We start from the raw sequence: 20827 nt of genomic DNA on the forward strand, positions 1-20827 counted from the left end.
GTCGGCACTCGGCGTCGTTCTTTCGCTTTATTCGGGCTGATACTTGATGTTGAGCATTTTGAATTTAAAACATTGTGTATATATGTAACTTTTAAAAAATCTTCTCAGTTAAACAATGGTTTGTTTATTAAATTGCTATCGATACATACAGTGAAGATTTAAATAGTATTGTCTAAAAATGTGTTTGTGTCGTGTTTTGTTCGTATTTCTGATTCTGTATGGTAAGTTGTCGAACCGCATCCTTTCGTCCTTAGATTCCTATTTTTAGGTTTACGGTCATTCTGCGTATTAATGAGAGGGATGTTATTCGTTACACGTTTTCGCCGGCTTTGATGTTGACATTGTTTATGTACATTTACGGTTTGCTTTGATGTTCTTAAATGTATTGATATTAAAATTATGAATAAATATTGAAGTGTTTTAAAGAGAAAATTGAATGTCCACAATATTCAACTTAGATTATCTTTACATACCATAGAAAAAAATTGGTAAACCTGCCATGTAGAGCAACATTGCTGCATGAACGAATGGCTAGATCTACTTACTAGTTTGTCTTTGTCATCACTATATCAGCCAGTAGACATCCACTGCTGGACAAAGGCCTATCCCAAAGGTCTCCACTACGATTGGTTCTGCACTGCCCTCATCCAAGCATATATTGTCTTTATATGCTTTTATAAATAAAACATGTTTACTAGTTTAAATATAGAGAGATTAATAGGCATGTGTCATGTATGTTATAGATACCACACACTGGCGTCTATGTTTTGTGCTGAAGAATCAGCTGGCCACATAATCCTAGAATGCATATCTTTGGCATCTAACTGCAAGTTTATCTTCATAATAGTATGGGCTCTCCTTAAGCAAATCTCCAGAAACTTTTTAAATATCTGAGTAGAGCTTTGATGTCTGGACTAGCTTGGACTAAAGTCTTAAGTGTTATGACAGGAGTACATTTCCATTAATGGTTATAAAGTATGTGTACATGTCATACACCTATTCCTACTGAAGACTGGCTATAGTGGCCAAACAGGAGAAAGAGAAGCTTGGGTGGTGATAATCAGATAGCATCCTAATTTATATAATATTATTTTTCTAATCCTTTATTAATCATCAGCTATAAAATATGTTTTATACAGCATCCTTTCTGTTTCAATACTGCCAGGTGAATACCTCATTTTCAAACAATACAAAAAGTGATTTTTAAACAAATGATTCATTTATTTATACAGAAATAAAAAAAAATACTTGAACAATGAACCTAAAACTAAAAACCTTAAATAATATAATGTAATAACTAAAATATATTCTTAAAAGGGGTTCCTTTAGGCAAGGTTCTAAAGATACTGGCAGAGTCCCCCTTTGAATAGCTCGACTAATTGGACGTAGTTAAGCAGATAAGACTCAAACCACACTTTGGTCAAAATAGAGTTAAGTATGCCATCATACTCCTGAATGTTGAATCCGTCATGTCAAACCCTATCTTTAAAATGTACACAGAAACTGTTTTTTTGGATATATATGGAAGATTATTTAGAGCTAAAACTTCAAATACATATAACTCAAAAGTGCTTTTGTGTGGTTTGAGTTCTTTCTGCTTAACTACATCCAATTCTTTGTCAGTGGTTCCTGCCAGCTCATCTCAGTCTCCTGTGTTGTCAACTAAACTATTTCGTTAAAAAGCCTTGTAGCACTAGGAACCCACAGACCAAGCATCTCAACACTGAATGGGACAAAATCATATTCGGAGCCTAGACCCCTGTATTTGCATGCTTTAGCTTTTTCAGCTGCTTCACAAGCCGATTTTAATGGAAATTTTAGTGGAATGTGCTAATTTAAATTTTCTCTTTATTATATGTATCATTTATTTGACTGAACCATAAACTCTTATTTCACTGTTTCTCACTAACAGTTGTAATACTAGACAGCATCTCATAATACATATAGTTTTATATGTTTAATATAACTTTTTATGTTGTAAAAATATTTATTATGCAAGGTTTTTCTCATTGTCATAGTGCAATGAGAATTATTGAAATTTGAGTCTTGCTTATCTATAACTTGTACAAATTAATATGATATCTCTCTCCATCTTGACAATCAAGCGAGGGCAGTAGAGATAGTAAAGTTGGTTGAGTGGATAATGTGTTTACTTAAAACATTAACTATAACAGGGTTATTTTTTTGTTAAATCGATTCTAGGCATTGGGAATCTTAAGCCAAGTCTCTACCTAACTACAATGTGTTGAATACTAAATTATATTTATACTAGTGGACCCGACAAACACTGTCCTATACACACATCTTAAATTTGAAAAATCGGTCCAGCCGTTAGGAGGAGTTCACTAACATACACATGAGCAGCAGAATTATATTATATTGCCGGAATTGAGAATCTAAACCAATATCAAATTCACTGGAACACAAAAAAAATCATCAAAATCGGTCCAGACGTTTAGGAGGTAGTTGAATTGTAAATATAAACCATTCTTGAATCCACCTGAAGACACACAGAAAGTTTCATTAAAATCAGTCCGGCCGTTTAGGAGGAGTTCAGTTACAACAGACACACAAAAGAAGTGATAGCATACAGTTATCGTTGCACGTGTCTCTGTGCTCTAAAGTTATTCTTATTAGATATTTGATACGTTTTGGTTTAAATAAAATACTTTTTAAAGGATTACAAGGCGTGTAAGTTTTTTTTATTTATTTTTTGTCATTGTTACGTTTAGACGTTGATTATTGAGATTAGTAGTTTTTTTAAATAAATGACTATGATATCGTTATGGTATTTGGAATAGTAAAAATTCAAGAATGTGACAATTCAGCGTGATAGTAAAAATATAACTTTTTAACTATGGTAAATCAATATCTTATACAAAAATACGAATAACTATTTATTTTTGTTTTATTTCCGTATAAATCGCAAGACAAGTTACTACCTTAACCGATACATCTTCAATTTAACAATATACATGCATAAGACGTTTAAAAAATAAAAGTATTATTCGTTTTCGTACGAGAAAGTGAAATGGTAACAAAAAATTTTTGCACACTGTACACTGCACAAACGACATTTGAGCCAGGTGTCTGTCATGTTGATTCGCCCGGGTTGAATACAATACATAAATAAATATTGTCTTTATATTTTAGACGTAGTATACGTCTCATGAGCTTTAAACAGTGAACGCATATAAAACATGGAAGCATTGCTGACGCTTTAAGGCGACACTAAATGCCGGCGACCTTGAGCTATATGAGTTCACGGCTCCTATGTAACAAAGCCAATATTTTTAAATTTCTTGTGTCAAAAATTTAACATTTTAACAACAATTTTAACAATCTTCATTATTGATTACTAATCTTAATAAATGTACCAACACAAAAAAGTAAAAGCTACAAGAACAACTTTTATGAGAGCAGTATACTAAACAAATGCATCATGACGAGAAAATACTTGTTTAACTGCAAACAAAACTGCTAGTTCATAATAGCTCTGGTGTATTAAGTTTAACTAACAGCAAGCATTAGCAACCTACAAGTAAGACTTAAGGGTATGTGTAACAGGATAAAGTAGTGTTTATAGCTCCAAATGCTATATTTTCACCACAAAACCTGTCTAAAAACACCTTGTTTGCGTGTTTTCTGCTTACTCTTCGCCTTAAAATAGCGCAACTAAAACTATACCGTTAGTGGGCAGGGCTTACAAACTGTACCGGCACGCTCATCAGTTTGGGTAGGCGAGTGAGTACGATTGAATCCCTGTCAGAAGAGATTTAAAAAACAGATAAAACAAATTTAAAATGCATTCATGTGTTATAAAGTGGTGCAGAAATTATACGGATCGTCGTCCCGAGAGGAATTGAACCACTTTTTACCTGTAAGTAGACCAATTACTTAAAAATACAATGAAGTGTATTTTATTTGAGGGATGGCATTATGCGTACTGTAGGTTTACCAACCTTTTATTACAGAAATAAAATATTGCCTTTTTTCGACTCTTTTTACTCTGCCTAGGTCCTTTCTTCTTCCTTCCTGTATAAAAAAATAGGAAAACGCTTATTCCACACCGAAATGCTTCAAATTTTACCTATGATGATTTTGAGCTCTTTATTTAAAAAGAACTCAGATCTATCTAAATATATATATATATATATATAAGTATTATATTTCGTAGTAATTTGAAAAAATCATTCTGAAAATCATGTCTGATATTTTTTTATAAAACACTATTTTTTGAATTTTTAAATGGCAATTACTTTTGAATGAATGAAACGACTTTCATGCGGTTTGCAGCATTCGACGCAGTGTTTAAACGCCTCTTTATAAATAACCTTTGAGTTTCAATTGATCGAATCCGGAATTTCGAAGTAATTCCGAAAAACACTTTATTCGGTTTTCTTTCGCTGAGCTGATTACATCAAAATTTAAGTTTGGTCAAGACCTTTCGACTGGCGCCAACCGCGATGAAATCGATCGAGCCGTTCAAAAATTATAAGACTTTGCATACATCCACACAAACACACATATACATACATAAATACATAACTACATAACAGACGTACGGACACAATCGCGGGAATAGTCAGGGAAGCTTCATAGGACCTTAAAACGTCAAGATCTGATGATAACTCGATTTTCGAAAAACGGGGTAAAAGTTCTCGATATTTGAAATTTTTTATTTTCTTAGCGGGAAGTTAAAAATTAGCGGGCATAGTTCAACGGCGTTCTTTAAATACGGATAAGCCTAATGCGATCGGAGTCGCGAGCAGAAACTAGTAAATATATAATATTACGAATAACTTTACACGAACGCACGCGGCATGGCTTTTAAATTAAAAAGTTCATTATAAATATGCATCACATTTACTTCGCATTGCAAGCCGCCGCACTTAAATATTTTATCCTTTTGAGCCAGGGATTATGGCGCCGCGTGTGGCTTTGCGGGAATATAGCTCACATTATTTGAATGAATATGATAAAATATGTTCATTTATAAGTAAATACTTGGATAGTGAGAGTTGGATGTGGCAAAAAAAGCATGAAAGCAGAATTACTTAGTGCACTTGGCATGCGATCACTGCGTAGTATGTGTGGCATGAGACTGATTGATAGAATTCCGAATGCGGTAATACGAGCGCGATGTGGTCTGAAAGAGGATGTTGAATCGGTTTGTACACGTGGAGTGAATGAGTGAAGAAAGAAGATACGCATCAAATATATAAGGCAAGTTTGTGTGGGCAAGTCGGTTGCGGGAGTCCTCGAAGTAGTACGTTCGTCGACCGTTGTTTTTATCAAAACATCCCAAATTTGCCGGGTCGTCTCCTTTCTTCAAATACGTGCGAGGGGAACGATGACTGGCCCATGCGTCAACTCGTGAACGGGTGCTGCTTGTGGTGCCACCTGACCGACCTGTTATAGTTAATAAATCATTGTATTTGTTGGATTCAATTACTAATTATGACAGTGATCACGACCATCATGTTCATGAGGCATCCTTACACAAACAATTTAATTCTTTATTACTTTTTATTAAATAGCTTATATTATTTAAATAGAGTCATAGATTGGATGCAGCATCTTACAAACTAATTTGTTATATATATTACAGCCATTATAAAATACTGTGTTTGATTGAAAAGAGTGGCCGTTAAGTTTCTTGTATGTTCTTCTTACGAACATAATTATGGTAAATTCAGTAATTTAAAAGAAATATTTGTAGTGACGCGACGATTCAAAAGCGCTTAGTTTAAGCCTAATTGAATAAACTTTATTTGATTTTGACTTTGAAAAGGAAAGATCCGAAGCACCCAGAACTGGTGAGCATGTGAAAAGAGTAGTGGATGTTGAGGTAGCGCGCGGGGCTTGTGAAAAATAGATGCAAGTGGCGCTCTGTGGTCTCTGTCTACCCCGACGGGAAACAGGCGTGAGTGTGGTATATACTTGGATAATTACGAGCTGCTTTCTGCAACTCGATGTTTTACCATGGGCCTATTTTGAGTGGTGGCCCGGCTGTCTGGCCAGTTCAACTTCTCGAGGTTATTTATCAAACCTCTAATGTCAGGAATGACCTCGGATGAACCCAGTGGTTTGGTCCGTAATGTGGCTATTCGCCGATCCAAAACGATGTGTGCTGCCTTCACTTCTGCCTCCAAGCAAGTCCTGAAGACGGAACTATCGCTCATATCAAAAGATATTTGTTAAAAGAGCCACTATCCGTTAAATGAGAAAAGAATGAAATGAGCATGAGCTATTTTAAGCCAGAAAGAGCGTCTAAGTTTCACTAAATTAATATAAAGTAAACGGTCAATGTAGTTCTTATTTTTTTTTTGTGAAGTAAATGGGTTCGTTAGTGCCTTCCCTTAGGTATTATTGAAGCTTTGGTTATGTTTACCAGTGGGAGGTTGCTTTGCACTGGATACCGGCTAGATTATGGGTACGACAACGGCGCCTATTTCTGCCGTGAAGCAGTAATGTGAAATATCACTGTGTTTCGGTCTGAAGGGCGCCGTAGCTAGTGAAATTACTAGGCAAATGAGACTTAACATCCAATGTCTCAAGGTGACGAGCGCAATCGTAGTGCCGCTCAGAATTTTTGGGCTTTTCAAAAATCCTGAGGGGCACTGCATTGTAATGGGTAGGGCGTATCAATTACCATCTCGTCCCGTATTTTCATAAAAAAAACAAATGTAATTTATATACAAGATATTTATGGATTCACTCTATAAATCATACAGAAATGTACAGAAAACATGATTAAGTATTGTACGAAAAAGATGTAAATTTATATCATAAAAAATAAAATAAACCCTTAGTACCTACGGCGTAAATACTATACGAACGGTCATCAAAGAAATCTATATTAATATCTATATACGAAAGACAGCGTTGAAGTTTTATTCCTCAGCAACCACAATAGGTAGAGACCCAGAATCGTTGGAATGGTCTTGATGAGAAAAGCTTGAATTCTTTGAGTTTGGTTTTCTAAGTGGTAGGGGTCAAAAGCTATTCAGTTTTAAACGTTACCTATAGAGTTACATTGAAGCAACAATGGCAGGAGACATGCTAGGTACTAGCTGATCGTCACTAGTAATTACTAGACAACATGTTTTAGATTAACGTGTACAGTCTTATATTTGTATCTGTATATTTTTTTAGTCACGGTTGTTCATTCTCCGATTTCGCAAAAGCGTTATGCCCCCTCCAATCTTAACATAATTATCTATTAATTTAATATACTTACTTAAAAAATACATACATAAAATCACGCCTCTTTCCCGTAGGGGTACGCAGAGACCACTTCTTTCCACTTGCTACGATCCTTACATACTTCTTTCGCTTCGTCCATTTTCATTATTCCTTTCATACATGCTCTCCGGTTTAGGGTACTCTTGACCTGGCCTTTTTTCAAGACATCCCTGATTTGATCTTGAAACGTCCGCCAAGGTCTACTCCTTCCAACACTTTCATTCACACTGGCCTTATACAATTTCTTCGTCATTCGTTCTTCATTCATTCTCTCGACATGTCCAAACCATCTCAGCATACCTTTCTCAATTTTTGTCACAACATCTTCTTTCAGACCACAACGTTTCCTTATCTCACTATTTCTTATCCTGTCACTCAGATTAACTCCTATCATACTTCTCAACGCTTTCATCTCAACTGCATTTATTCTGCTTTCATGTTTCTTCTGCCATACCCAACTTTCACTTCCGTACATGAGTGTTGGAACCAACACCCCCTCATGCACAGCCAAGCGAGCCTTATTAGACACCTTCTGACTGTTCATAAAGGAGTGCAAAGCTCCATTCACCATGTTTCCTGCATTCTCTGTTCTTTCAATATCACTTTCATACTTTCCATCTCTTGTAAATTTAGAACCCAGATACACAAACTCATTCACTTGTTCAATTTTTTCATCTCCAATCACGATATTGCAGTCTGTCACTACCTTTACATTCATCTTCATTCCCTTTCTACCAAAAACTCCATTCATAGCAGTTACCATCTCTTGCAACTCCTCGGCTGAAGATGCAAGTAATACTTGGTCATCAGCATAGAGAAAACATTTGACGAGTAACTCATTCATTCTCAACCCACTGTCATTCTCTTTTAAACCTGTAAAGCAATTGTTCATAAACAGATTAAACAGCCACGGTGACGCTACACATTCCTGTCTAACACCTTTTTCGATATTAAACCATTCAGTGTATGCCCCGTTTATCCTTACACAAGCACTAGAATCTCTATAAAGAGATTGCAATGCTCGTATGAGGACACTGCTCACACCGCTCGTGGACAATGCTGACCACAATTCATTCCTCACCACTCTATCATAGGCCCTTTCTAGATCCACGAACGCGCAATAGACCTTTTTGTTTTTAGCCAAAAACTTTTCGGCTATGCACCGCAAGGAAAAGACCTGATCCGTACATCCCATTCCCTTTCTAAATCCCGCTTGTGCATCCCATACTTTTTCGTCTGTTTCATTCACAACTCTTTCAATCAACACTTTTGCATACAATTTACCGACGACGCTGAGAAGGCTTATACCGCGCTAATTTCTGCAGTCTTGTCGTGACCCATTTCCCTTATACAATGGCACGATTACAGCTTTGCACCAGTCTCCTGGTGCTTGCCCATTTCGCCAGCACAAATTGAAGAGGCGGTACAGCTGGCTAGCCACTATGCCCTGACCAGCCCTCAGCATCTCGACGGTAATCCTGTCATACCCTGCAGCTTTACCTAATCTCATACATTTCAATGCTTTCACTATTTCATCCATGCTTATCTCACTTTCATCAACATTTATATTAGTTTCAATAGAAGCTGCCGGATGTTGTTCATGCATTTCCTCTCTTTCAAACAAACTTTCAAAATACTCTTTCCATCTCTTTAGCACACATTCTTCTCCTCTTATAATGCTCCCACTTAAAAAATAACCCAAATTTTTTAAAAGAAATTTATTTTTATCGTTAATAATCGTTGAATCTTTAACGTTAGCTATGACCAATGTCTGCTCAAACTAGGTCCAATCGTTTCCGAGCCGGAACAAATGGAGGCTAAAAATTTTCATTCAAATAAAATATTTATCTACTGTGCTAACATTCCTATGAATTTGGTAAATTTCTGTTACTTTGTGTTTGTCCGGGGCAGTTCACGAATCATAGTGGATTTTGCAAATTCCGGCATGGACTAAAACCGAAATTTGCATGTGGGTAGATGTATTTTAGGCCTTGTCCATTCAAAGAACGACAGAGAACGAAGCTAAATGTCTATTTTGCACACGCCATACTTATTCTTTTTGGTTCCATAGCTTTTTTGTCTAATCGGCCTAAATCGAGCTTATTGATGCATCAAACTGATCCAAAATTATGACGTAATGTGTAACTTTTACCGACACACACTTGACCGTGCCGCCGAGCCCTCTGGGTCCGGCGTTGCATTCCGGAATTGCTCAAATTAGCAAAAAATGAACGATCCATTATAATTAAGTCCGGTTGAGCCAATTTAACAAACCAGTTACCCCGCTGCGAGTCGTACCTGTTATGTATGGGAATGTGTTGCTTGAACGGCTTAGACAAATCAAAACCAAAATAATTGAATCTTTTCGGTTCAAAAATATTTATTATACGATTATCTAAATTGTAGCGATAGCATGGCGGTTTCCAAGGAAATTCCCGCCTACAACCAAACTGGAATAAAATTGATTGCGATGAGCACAGAGTTCTTAATGTTGATACCAGCAGCCAAATGCCATCACCGGACATGACGTCAAAGTGCTTCATTTTCACCCGCATCACGATGATGTCTAGTATTCTACAATTGCACGTTTCGCAACAAAATTTCTTGCCTCGCATTGCCACTTTGTGAAGTCAATTACTGGCTGCAGTTTCTCCGAACCGATATGACTTACGGAATTTCGATCTTAGAGTATATTCCCAACTAAAAAGGTTGTCAATGCATCTCTTGACCCCTGGTGTTGCGGTGTCCATGGGCGGCTGCTTTACCACTTTCCACCACGTGAGCCTATTGCCCGTTTGCCCCCTCTTATATACAAAAAAGTATGTCCAGGCTGATCGATATGGGTATACATACTCATCTAAAGAGCCGGTCGAGGGATTCCTCTGCAAGATAGTATGGGTGGTCGATATTTACCATCAGTTGACCGACACGCAGAAGGAGTAACCTTCCATTCCTAAAAAAAAATTGTAAAAGATTTTAAAAACAAAAACTGTACAAACTTTTAGATTTGGACCTAAGCTTATGTCGATGTATATGGACGTCATGGAAGTTGTTCTATAACCCTTAGGCCTTAGCGGTTAAGTACTGTAAGGCTCCAAACAAGATAAAACTATGTTTCACTAAAGCTCTCACAGTACATCTCAGTAAAGATGAAACTATTAAACTACTCTGAAAACTGACTCGGCAATGTAAAAACCCGTTCTTAACCTATTTGTGCAACAAAAGCTTAATACTAAACTAGAAAAAACAAAAGGCTGTCGATGTACTTAATTAACCTGTTAGAATATGTTTGTGCCACAATTAATTATTGATAATATTTCTTAGCGAATAATGTTTTTACAATGTTCAATTTCGATTAGTTTGGCTGTTACGATGCCACACAATCCTCGACAGATAAACTATGAAAATAAAATATTGTTTCGTATCAAATATTAGTCATTCAGTGTCGCTACAGAGTGCAGACCTAAGGCATGTACTCAAACATGCATACGAATGAATTCCGTATCTGCAGGATCGCTTATAGAAAGTCTCCGCTGCGATGCGGAGCTCATATCGCTAAGAGGCTTGCTAGTTGATGGCTAATTTCGCAAAACGCACGAGTATTTGTGCGTCAAGCACGCCTTGGGAATGAAAAGCGGGATAAGTTCTCATATTTATTTTATGTTGTTGTTTACGGAAGACAATGATCAATTAATATCAGGTGCCCTGTTCTTTTCGTATGTGCTCTTCCAGTAAAAAGATCGTTAAAAAATAGCCACACTGCCCGATTTTTCCTTCGTTGCCCCCTTAAGGCGAAGAGTAAGCAGAAAACACGCAAATATGGTGTTTTTAGACAAGTTTTGTGCTGAAAGTATAGCATTTCGAGCTATGAACACTACTTAATCCTGTTACACATATCCTTAACTCTTATTTGTAGGTTGCTTATGCTTGCTGTTGGTTATAGTTAACACTGCCGAGCCTTTTTGAACTACTACTTTTCTTTGAAGTTAAACAAGTTTTTTGGCATGGCGTGACGCATTTTTTTTGGCAATAAATGTTCTCTCAGAAAAGTTATTCGTTTAGCTTGTACTTCTTTTTTGTGTAGGTTCATTTATTCAGATTTGTAGTGAATAACGAGGATTGTAAGCATATAAACTGTTTTCCACGCAAGAATTTTGTAAATATTGGCTTTATTACATTGATGACAGGCCGGCAGCCGTGAACTCATATCGCTCAAGATCGCTGGCATTTAGTGTCACCTAAAAAACAGTATGCTAACTTAAATTAGGATTGTAATTTAAACAAGTTTTCTTGTATTCATTGGATGGACGGCATCCATAAGTTATCGATGACCCATAAAGCCCAGTCTATAGTGACTCTGCCTAATGAGCTGGACGTCCCGGGTTCGAATCCCGGTAGGTACAAATTTTTTAATGATGAATGTAGATGTTGTTTTTGAGTCATGGATGTTTATATGTATTTATGTATGTTTAAGTAAGTATATTGTATTAAATATATCGTTGCCTTGTACCCACAGTAAAGGCTATGTCTAGTTTGGGGCAAGATAATTTGTGTAAAAGTGTGAACATTATATTATATTACAACATTATAAGACGCAGTGTTGGTAGGCCCCCCACAAGATGCACCGACTTTCTGGTCATGAAAGCCGGAATACGTTGGATGGGCACCGCAGGACCGATCGTCGTGGAAATCTTTTGGGGAGGCCTTTGTCCAGCAGTGAACGTCTTCCGGCTGATGATGATGATGATGACAACATTATATATGATGGTGTCCTATTAACATCCTTATGTAATACCTATTCATAGAGTTTCTTAGAGGGCATTCATTTTCAAATTATCACAAAGTGGTAACATACTCTTTAGAGTTCCGTAGCCAAATACCAAAAAACGGAACTCTTATGGAGTCGTCATGTCTGTCTGTCCGTTTGTCACAGTCACTTTTTTCCGAAAGCATGTTGATTTAAAAGAGTTTATTTGGCTTCTTCTCATTAACGCTCAACTTTCACCCAAGCGATGGAAAATGGTTAAAAGAATAACATTTGACATTTATAAGTGTTATTTCTTTGACCGAAATGAAAAAAGCGATATATTTATATGGTCTTAATAATTCAGTGTATCATCTCTTTATATATTGGTATACCACCACATATACATATACCTTTATATATTGGTATAAGGCCACTTAGTAGTCATAGATTTAATGAGACGTTTTTATTCAGTTCGTTGCTTTCTTACATTTGCTAGTTAATAGAATCCATTATTTTAATTTAGTTTATCTTCCGTCGGTTTTCAAGACTGTGCAAACAGTACCACATCTATGCCGTCTTGTTCTTGTAACTTGTAATATCACTATACAGGGTGTCCCGTAATCAGTGGACCAACGGGATACCCGTGATAGGGGTGGTCATCATCTCTCGAAAACACCAAATTTTACTGTTCTAGGGCCAGTAGTTCAAAAGATATGATTTTTTAAGCATTATTTTGAAAATTCTACCCTTATCAACACAAAAGTTGAAAAAAAATATTTTTTATTTTTATTTTGCCCTGTTTCTTAACTTAAGGTGGCTGAGGAAACATGTGTCTTCACAATTAAATCCATTTTTGTGAATAAATATTGCCAAATTGAAAATTAAAAACCAAAACATGCGCAAATATCAAATAACTAAATTTGGAACGTGATGTTTGAAGCAAGCTAGTGCAAAAAAAATGTATGACAGGCTTGCGGACCATTATTTAAAAAACATCTGCAGTTCATACTGATTCCAAAAAGGTATAACAATATTACATTTTACAAAAAAAATAACTTAATAACCAATTTTAGACTCCAATTGCGAGAAACATTTAAGCGCTATCTATTCTGAGAATTATTTTGTTATCGAGAGAGAGATAACACAATATGCTATCTCTTTCTCGCTCAGGTACCTTTTTCGTTTACGGGGTCCTATTGGCCGACGCCTATGATCCCCACACCCTAATTTTTCAAATTATTCTTAGTTTCATCAGAGACTTGCTCATAGCTCGTAGCTGCACACGTGTTTTTTACTTCGCTACCATTACGACTCTTTTTTTTGGTGACTGACGCTTGAATTGGACCTTGTTTGTCTTTGTGATTTGGATACTGTTTGCCCGGATTTTATAAAATGCCTAATACCTATACTCCTCGTGAATATGCTGAGATGTATTTTATTTACGGTCTGTGTAATGCAAACGCTCGGCAAGCAGCCCGTACGTATCGTGAGCGCTATCCTAATCGCGACCGCTATCCGGATCATCGAATTTTTCTCCGTGTAAATAACGCGTATTTAGAAGGCAGAATTCCCGGAGCTGCAAACAACGTGGGAAGACCTAGAAGAGTCGATGAACTTCAAATACTGGCCGAAGTGACAGAAGAACCTTCTACGAGTGTTCGTCGTATTTCAAGACGTACTGGTATAGCAAAAACAACAGTACATCGCATTTTAAAAAGAAACAGTTTATACCCTTATCATATTCAACGAGTGCAGGCACTATTACCTGCTGATTATCAACGGAGGATAGATTTTTGTGCAGAGATGCTTCGCCGATGCCGACAAGATCCACTATTTTTCAATTCAATATTATGGAGCGATGAATCGTGTTTTAAAAGAGTTGGAGTGTTTAACATTCATAATTTACATGAATGGGCTGTTGTGAATCCACGTATTGTACGAGAAGATAGATTCCAGCACCAGTTTGGAGTCAATTTGTGGGCTGGAATCTTAGATGGTAAACTTATTGGTCCATTTGAGCTCCCACCGAGGCTTAATGGTGCTCGGTACTTGCAATTTTTAAGAAATGACTTAAGTAATTTATTAGCAAATGTACCACAGGAGGTATGTGAGAGGATGTGGTTACAGCATGATGGCGCACCCGCTCATTATTGCAGACAAGTGAGGGAATATTTAAACGAGTCTTACCCAAGTAGGTGGATTGGACGAGGAGGTACAATCCCATGGCCAGCTCGATCACCTGATCTTAATCCATTGGATTATTTTTTATGGGGATATTTTAAAGAATCCGTATATGAAACCGTTAACGATAACGAAAGACAGCTAAGACAAAAACTGAATGTGGTGAGTGAAAAAGTCAAAAATAATGAAAGGGCGTTAAAAAGTTTAAAAAGAAATTTTATAAGAAGATGCCGGCTATGCCTTAGAGTAAGAGGAAGACATTTCGAACATTTATTATAAGAAATAAATAAAAAAATTCTAACTATTTACTTTTGTTTTATTGTAAATTCCGCCAAGAAATTGCTATCTAATGTTGATTTAAAATAATTATTGTCTTTTATTGTTTCACAATAATGATTAATTATACCTTTTTGGAATCAGTATGAACTGCAGATGTTTTTTAAATAATGGTCGGCAAGGCTGTCATACATTTTTTTTGCACTAGCTTGCTTCAAACATCACGTTGCAAATTTAGTTATTTGATATTTGCGCATGTTTTGGTTTTTAATTTTTAATTTGGCAATATTTATTCACAAAAATGGATTTAATTGTGAAGACACATGTTTCCTCAGCCACCTTAAGTTAAGAAACAGGGCAAAATAAAAATAAAAAATATTTTTTTTCAACTTTTGTGTTGATAAGGGTAGAATTTTCAAAATAATGCTTAAAAAATCATATCTTTTGAACTACTGGCCCTAGAACAGTAAAATTTGGTGTTTTCGAGAGATGATGACCACCCCTATCACGGGTATCCCGTTGGTCCACTGATTACGGGACACCCTGTATAGTATAAAACAAAGTCGTTTCCCGCTGTCTGTCCCTATGTATGCTTAGATCTTTAAAAACTATCAAATGGATTTTGAGTGATTGAAGAGGGAGGGCGTCATAAATAGAGCACGGCAATACTTCAAGCCGGCCCACATTCTAGCGCTTGTACAAAGCGCAGGTCCGGCCACATATTCGGAGTATTGCTGTCATCTCTGGTCTGGCGCACCCCAGTATCAGCTCGATCCATTTGACCGCGTGCAACGCAAAGCAGCTGGAATTGTCAGTGACCCGGTGCTCTGTGAACGGCTGGATCACTTGGCGTTGCGTAGAGACATCGCTTCATTGTGTGTCCTCTACTGCATTTATCATGGGGAGTGTTCTGTAGAGCTGTTTTACCTGATTTCTTCCGCCAAATTCTATCTTCTCACGACATGCCACAAGTTAGGATATCATCCCCACCATCTGGATGTGTGGCGGTCCTCGACAGTGCGGGTTTCAAGGAGCTTTCTTCCACGTACTACAAAGCTGTGGAATGAAGTTCCTTGTGCGGTGTTTCCGGGATGATATGACATATCTTCAAAAAAAGCGCGTACACCTTCCTTCAAGTCCGGCAACGCTCCTGTGATTCCTCTGGTATTGCAAGATAATGTGGGCGGCGGTGATCACTTAACACCCGTACGCTCGTTTGTCCTCCTTTTCCATAAAAAAAGGGTTTATATGTAAAATACATGCATAACATAGAAGAGGAACACTGAATATTTTAGAGGTTTCTCAATCGACGTTTATTGTTGAGATTTAAATGGCGCATCACTCGGATACATTCTATTTATTTAATTTTTTTAACCCGAACATATCTTAGTATTTTTCAGCGGTAGGGTCCAAGGAACAAAAGGTCATTATGCTTTACTAATTAGCGTTCGTCCTCACAATGGAACCTCGGCTCTAATAACATACTTCTTGCCTTTTGTCTCTCGATGACTGAATAAAAATCTCATTTTCTGTGGTTTGACAATGGGGCGATGTAGAATTAATATTGCAGTGTAAGTAAAGAATTTTTGCAAATCTTAAAAATGTGAGTTTACTTGACGTTGTCAAAAAGTGGCCAAGTGCGATTCGGACTCGCCCATGAATGGTTCCCTAGCAGCAAGTAACATAATATAAAAGTTATATAGAAAGGAAAATGATTTTAATGGAAAATGCAAAAAATCTTTGCTCAAAATCATACAGTGCAAACAAGCACTCAACATTTATACGTATTACAAAAAACTACTTACTAGATCTCGTTCAAACCAATTTTCGGTGGAAGTTTGCATGAGATGAGATGTACATTACACATCATACCTCTTATTTTAGAAGTTACAGGGATGGAGGGGACACACATTTTACCACTATCGAAGTGTCTCTCGCGCAAACTATTCAGTTTAGGAAAAAATGATAATAGAAACCTCACTCTCATTTTTAAAGACCTATGCATAGATTGAGTTTCTTTCAAGTAAGAGTTCGTTTCTTTTCGTATAAAAAAAAGCAAAGCGGACGCATTATAATGATGATGACCGTATTTAAAAATTATTATTTTTTTGATCTAGGCTTAAAACCAAGAAGAAAATAGTCGAGAAACTTTTACAGTATGAAAAAAGTGTTTCCGTTTAACCAATTAACTTTAATGATTTAGTTTAGTATCAGTTCCATATACTTTCAAAATGTGTTCACTCGGAGCCGAAATTGGTTTGAGCTGTGGGCGGTTACCCTTGGTCAATGATTTACTATTATCGTGGGATAACTTTTTGCCTTCGTTTTTTATTTTTTTCTCAAAAATGTATTCAGTAATGGTTACTCTTAAACCAGATATTTTTACTAATTTAAAATGCAGTTATTGTTACCTTATATTATTATTATTTAGGACTATTATTTAGAACAGTCTGAAGTGTATATTTTGTACTGAATTGTATAATATGTTAATATTGACGTACAATAAAGAATTACACTCACAATCACCCTCAAAAATTATCTGAAGAAAAACTATCAGGCAGAGTTTTTAGTTCATTTGTGTTTCGACCGCGCTTTAATCGGATTTTTTATTCTATTTCTTCCGAAATAATAACCCAATGTTATCGTGATGCATTATCTGCTCAACAGTGAGGACATGCACTTTCAGTTGTAAAATCCCATGCGCGTTGGAACAGAGTACCTTGTTTTGCCGTCGCTATGACCACACTAAGATGGCAGCCTGTCTCCTTTTCAATGCGCGGGCATTATAATTAACTAAATATGCCTATAATAAGCAAAGCCATGGCAATGTTTCTATATACACTATATAATTTTTTATATAGAAAAACTTAAGTACTCTCATAAATAAAAATATTCAAGAGAGCATTAATAAGATGCACGGAGCACGATGCTTCCGTAAAATGGAATATGTGCACATCCACCGTGTGTGTTCCCCTTGAATGTTTAGTGGGCATTATAAGTAGAATTAAACGTGTATCACTTATTAGTGGCCTTAAATTGTAGCTTAGTGAAAAAGTTGTTAGGGTGTTTGTTTATCATAATGTAAACAAACTAATTGTTTCTCCGTATGTCTATGTGAAGGTCTGATATTCCATTCAGATTCCTTCTACAAACTCGTGTCAATCTATTTTAATCCGTCCTGTTTACATTAATTGTTATTAATAATACAGTTCTCAATAATTGTTTGAGGTACTTGTGTCACAAACAATTAAAATCTTATATGTACAATTCTTCCTTGTGCGGTGTTTCCGGGACGATACGACATCAAAAAAAGCGCGTACACCTTCCTTAAAGGCTTGCAAATTGCTCTTGTGATTCCTCCGGTGTTGCAAGAGAATGTGGGCGGCGGCTTAACACCAGGCGATCCGTACGCTCGTTTGTCCTCCTATTCCATAAAAAAACATTTCAAACCCACCACAACAGATGAATTGGATGTTTTCATTGCATTGAACTTGGTGAAAAAAAAATGTGAAGTCCAGTTACATCAATGCTTTCACGTAAATTTTTACAAGCCGTCACTATAATTTGATCTACATGAGTTACCGACACTCATCACAATTCGCCTGGGCTATGCCCATCAAATGTTACAAATAATTTGTTTATCCTGTTCCTGGATATTGCGAGTATCGAAATCATCCACGTGAGCTCGACTCGGAAACTGTTAACTGTTTGTTTGTTCGGCGCGATACAGATTACGTGTGATAATTCAGAGTTATCACGGCGCGATGGATAGACGACGCTACCCCAGCGCCGGTAGCGACCCCAAGCTGGGGTGTGCGGCTATAAAACACGACGTATTTATGACCTCTCTATTTTAATTTGCAGCGCAATTCATAAGAGGTGGCGTGGTTTTATATTAAATGGAAAATTGGCTGTTGTTGTTTGTTTTTAGTGATTCGATAAAATATATATTTAATAAATAATATATATATTTTTACAGATACATAATTGACAACTGCGCGCGTGTAGCTGAGCCTTTATGATGTATTATAAGAATGACGATGTACTTTGTTTTATAGTTTTCGAAAGAAAGTCAGATAAAGATCTCTTATCTTTGTGAGTAAGTGAAGACAGGCGAGTAACAGCGTTCTCCTCGCTACGTATTCTCATTCTGTTTCGTTCTGTAGCTTTCTTTCGCTTGGCGCCCGTGCTCTATTGCTAAACTAGAGGAATCGCTACACAGTGACCTGCTCGTAAGGTTTACGCCTGAAAACACTGCAGGTGGATGTTTAGATATGAATATCAGGAAAATATCTTCGGCGCTCTGGGAATGTGATTTATGCTAAGGAGTAAGAATTTTAAAATCAAATTATCTTACACGCTTTCCGCTTGTGATTTGTACCAGAACAAAGCTTTGAATCAAATATTTTCATTCAAAAATCAACCTTAATCTGATCTACTAAAGTCTACATGTAGTTGACAGAGCTCCCCGCCTATTTTAAATAAAAGTAGCGTTAAATCCGTCTGCAGTGAAACTGTACTCAGGTGTATTTTATGAAAGACACATCTTAAGTGGATTAAGTTCACGAAACTTGTGTTACCTATTTAGGCGCTGTGAAGATTCAGTTGCAATTTTTTGATGGAGTAAACTCTTACAGCTGCAACGGAAACCATTATGGGGATTTGCTCGAGAAAGTCATAAACATTACATGGATTGTGAATTTCAATGAGAAACTTGGTAATACCTGTTTCGTTAAAGAACTATATTCATAAATGTTGGTTCCTACGCTTACTTATAGTAGTGAAAGCTCGGTGTGGCAGAAGAAGAATGGTGCATGTAGTATTCCTGTCTCCCCTATTCCTTTCACCACCGCCGTACCACCTCAAAACATTTGAGCACGTGCAACGTAGCGCTGGTCGAATTGTGAGGATGCATTATATTATACAGAAGACGCAGTGTTGGTAGGCCCCTAATAAGATGGATCGCCGATCTGGTCAAGATCGCCGAAATACGTTGGATGAGGACAGCGCAGGACCGATCGTCGTGGAAATCTTTGGGGAGGCCTTTGTCTAGCAGTGGACGTAATCCGGCTGATGACGATGATTATTATATTATACCAATATAATTTGTACTAATATTTTAGGGGCGATGCGGATTCCGAACCCGTGGCTCTCGGGTTCCGTCCGAGCGCCTCTTCCAACTGATAGAACCGTCTGAGTGACTTATCGATCATAAATCTAGGTACATCTTGTTCAACTCCCAGGATCTCCCTCGCTTCATTTTCACTCGGACGATTGGCACAGATGATAAGAGCCCTCGGATGGAACCCGAAAGGCGCGGGTTCTAGTCCTACATTGTCCATGAATTTAGGTATATATTAAATTTGTATATAATTAAACCCAGAAATGAGGGATATAACTTTAAAAACAACAAACTATCCATTATTTTGTGAACGGTTTGATCGCTTGGTTTTGCTTGGGATGTTAGCTTCTTTGTGTGTCTTTTGCTGCATTTGTCACGGGCAGTGTTCCTAAAGAGCTATATGACCTGATCCCTGCAGCTGAAATCCACCACCACACAACAAGCTACAAACTTAGATACCAACCTCACCAGTTAGGTTTGTAGACTACCCCACAGTGCAGGAACCTACTGAGGACCTTACTGCCAAACAAACTGTGGAACGAGCTTACGCGAGATTTACAAGACGATAAGTACGACATGGGTATCTTCAAAATAAGCTCGTAGACCTTCCTAAAAGGCCGGCAACACTCCTGTGATTCCTCTAGTGTTGCAGGAGACTGTGAGAAGCAGCGATCACCTCCATTTGACTCCGAAACCCCACACACCAAAACCGCGACTTTGGTAAATTCCCTTCCCGGCCCTTCCACTCGATAAAAAAGGCGTTTATTGTTATTTCAAGGGTACCGGGAACAAAAGCAGCACGTATGAAAGGTACGATGCTAGTGAAGATGTCAGAAGCGTGACAAATGGAAGTCCATAATCTCTGCCTACCCCTCTGGGAGACAGCTGTGATTTGTATGTTTTATTTTGTCTGATTATCATTCTTTTACGAATATTCTTGCCCTGTGCTTCGCCGGGGAATAAAAAAGAATAGTGAAGTCCCAGGCCGAGGGTATCGTAAGAGGCAACTTATACTTAGCCATTTACCAGTGGGAGGCTCCTTTGAACACGATGCCGGCTAGATTATGTTATACCTGTAATGTGGAAGCATTATAATGTTTCGACCTGAAAGGCGCCGTAGCTAGCGAAATGACTGGGCAAATGAGACTTAACATCTTATGTCTCAAGGTGACTAGCGCAATTGTAGTGCCGCTTAGAGATTGGTACCTACTCGCAAGAATCCTGAGCGGCACTGCATTATAATATTATACCAA

At 37.3% G+C, this 20827-nt stretch overlaps 1 protein-coding gene across 1 annotated transcript in view; it reads left to right on the forward strand.

The window, feature by feature from the left end:
* Positions 1 to 20827, forward strand: part of LOC126972603 (tyrosine-protein kinase-like otk) — a 93779-nt gene continuing 72952 nt past the window's right edge. The window contains exon 1 of the mRNA XM_050819461.1: positions 1 to 221. Coding sequence (XP_050675418.1) covers positions 179 to 221 — 43 coding nt within the window. The 5' untranslated portion in view covers positions 1 to 178. The remainder of the gene's footprint in view (positions 222 to 20827) is intronic.

Source organism: Leptidea sinapis, chromosome 2 (genome assembly GCF_905404315.1).
Source record: "Leptidea sinapis chromosome 2, ilLepSina1.1, whole genome shotgun sequence".
NCBI lineage: Eukaryota > Metazoa > Arthropoda > Insecta > Lepidoptera > Pieridae > Leptidea > Leptidea sinapis.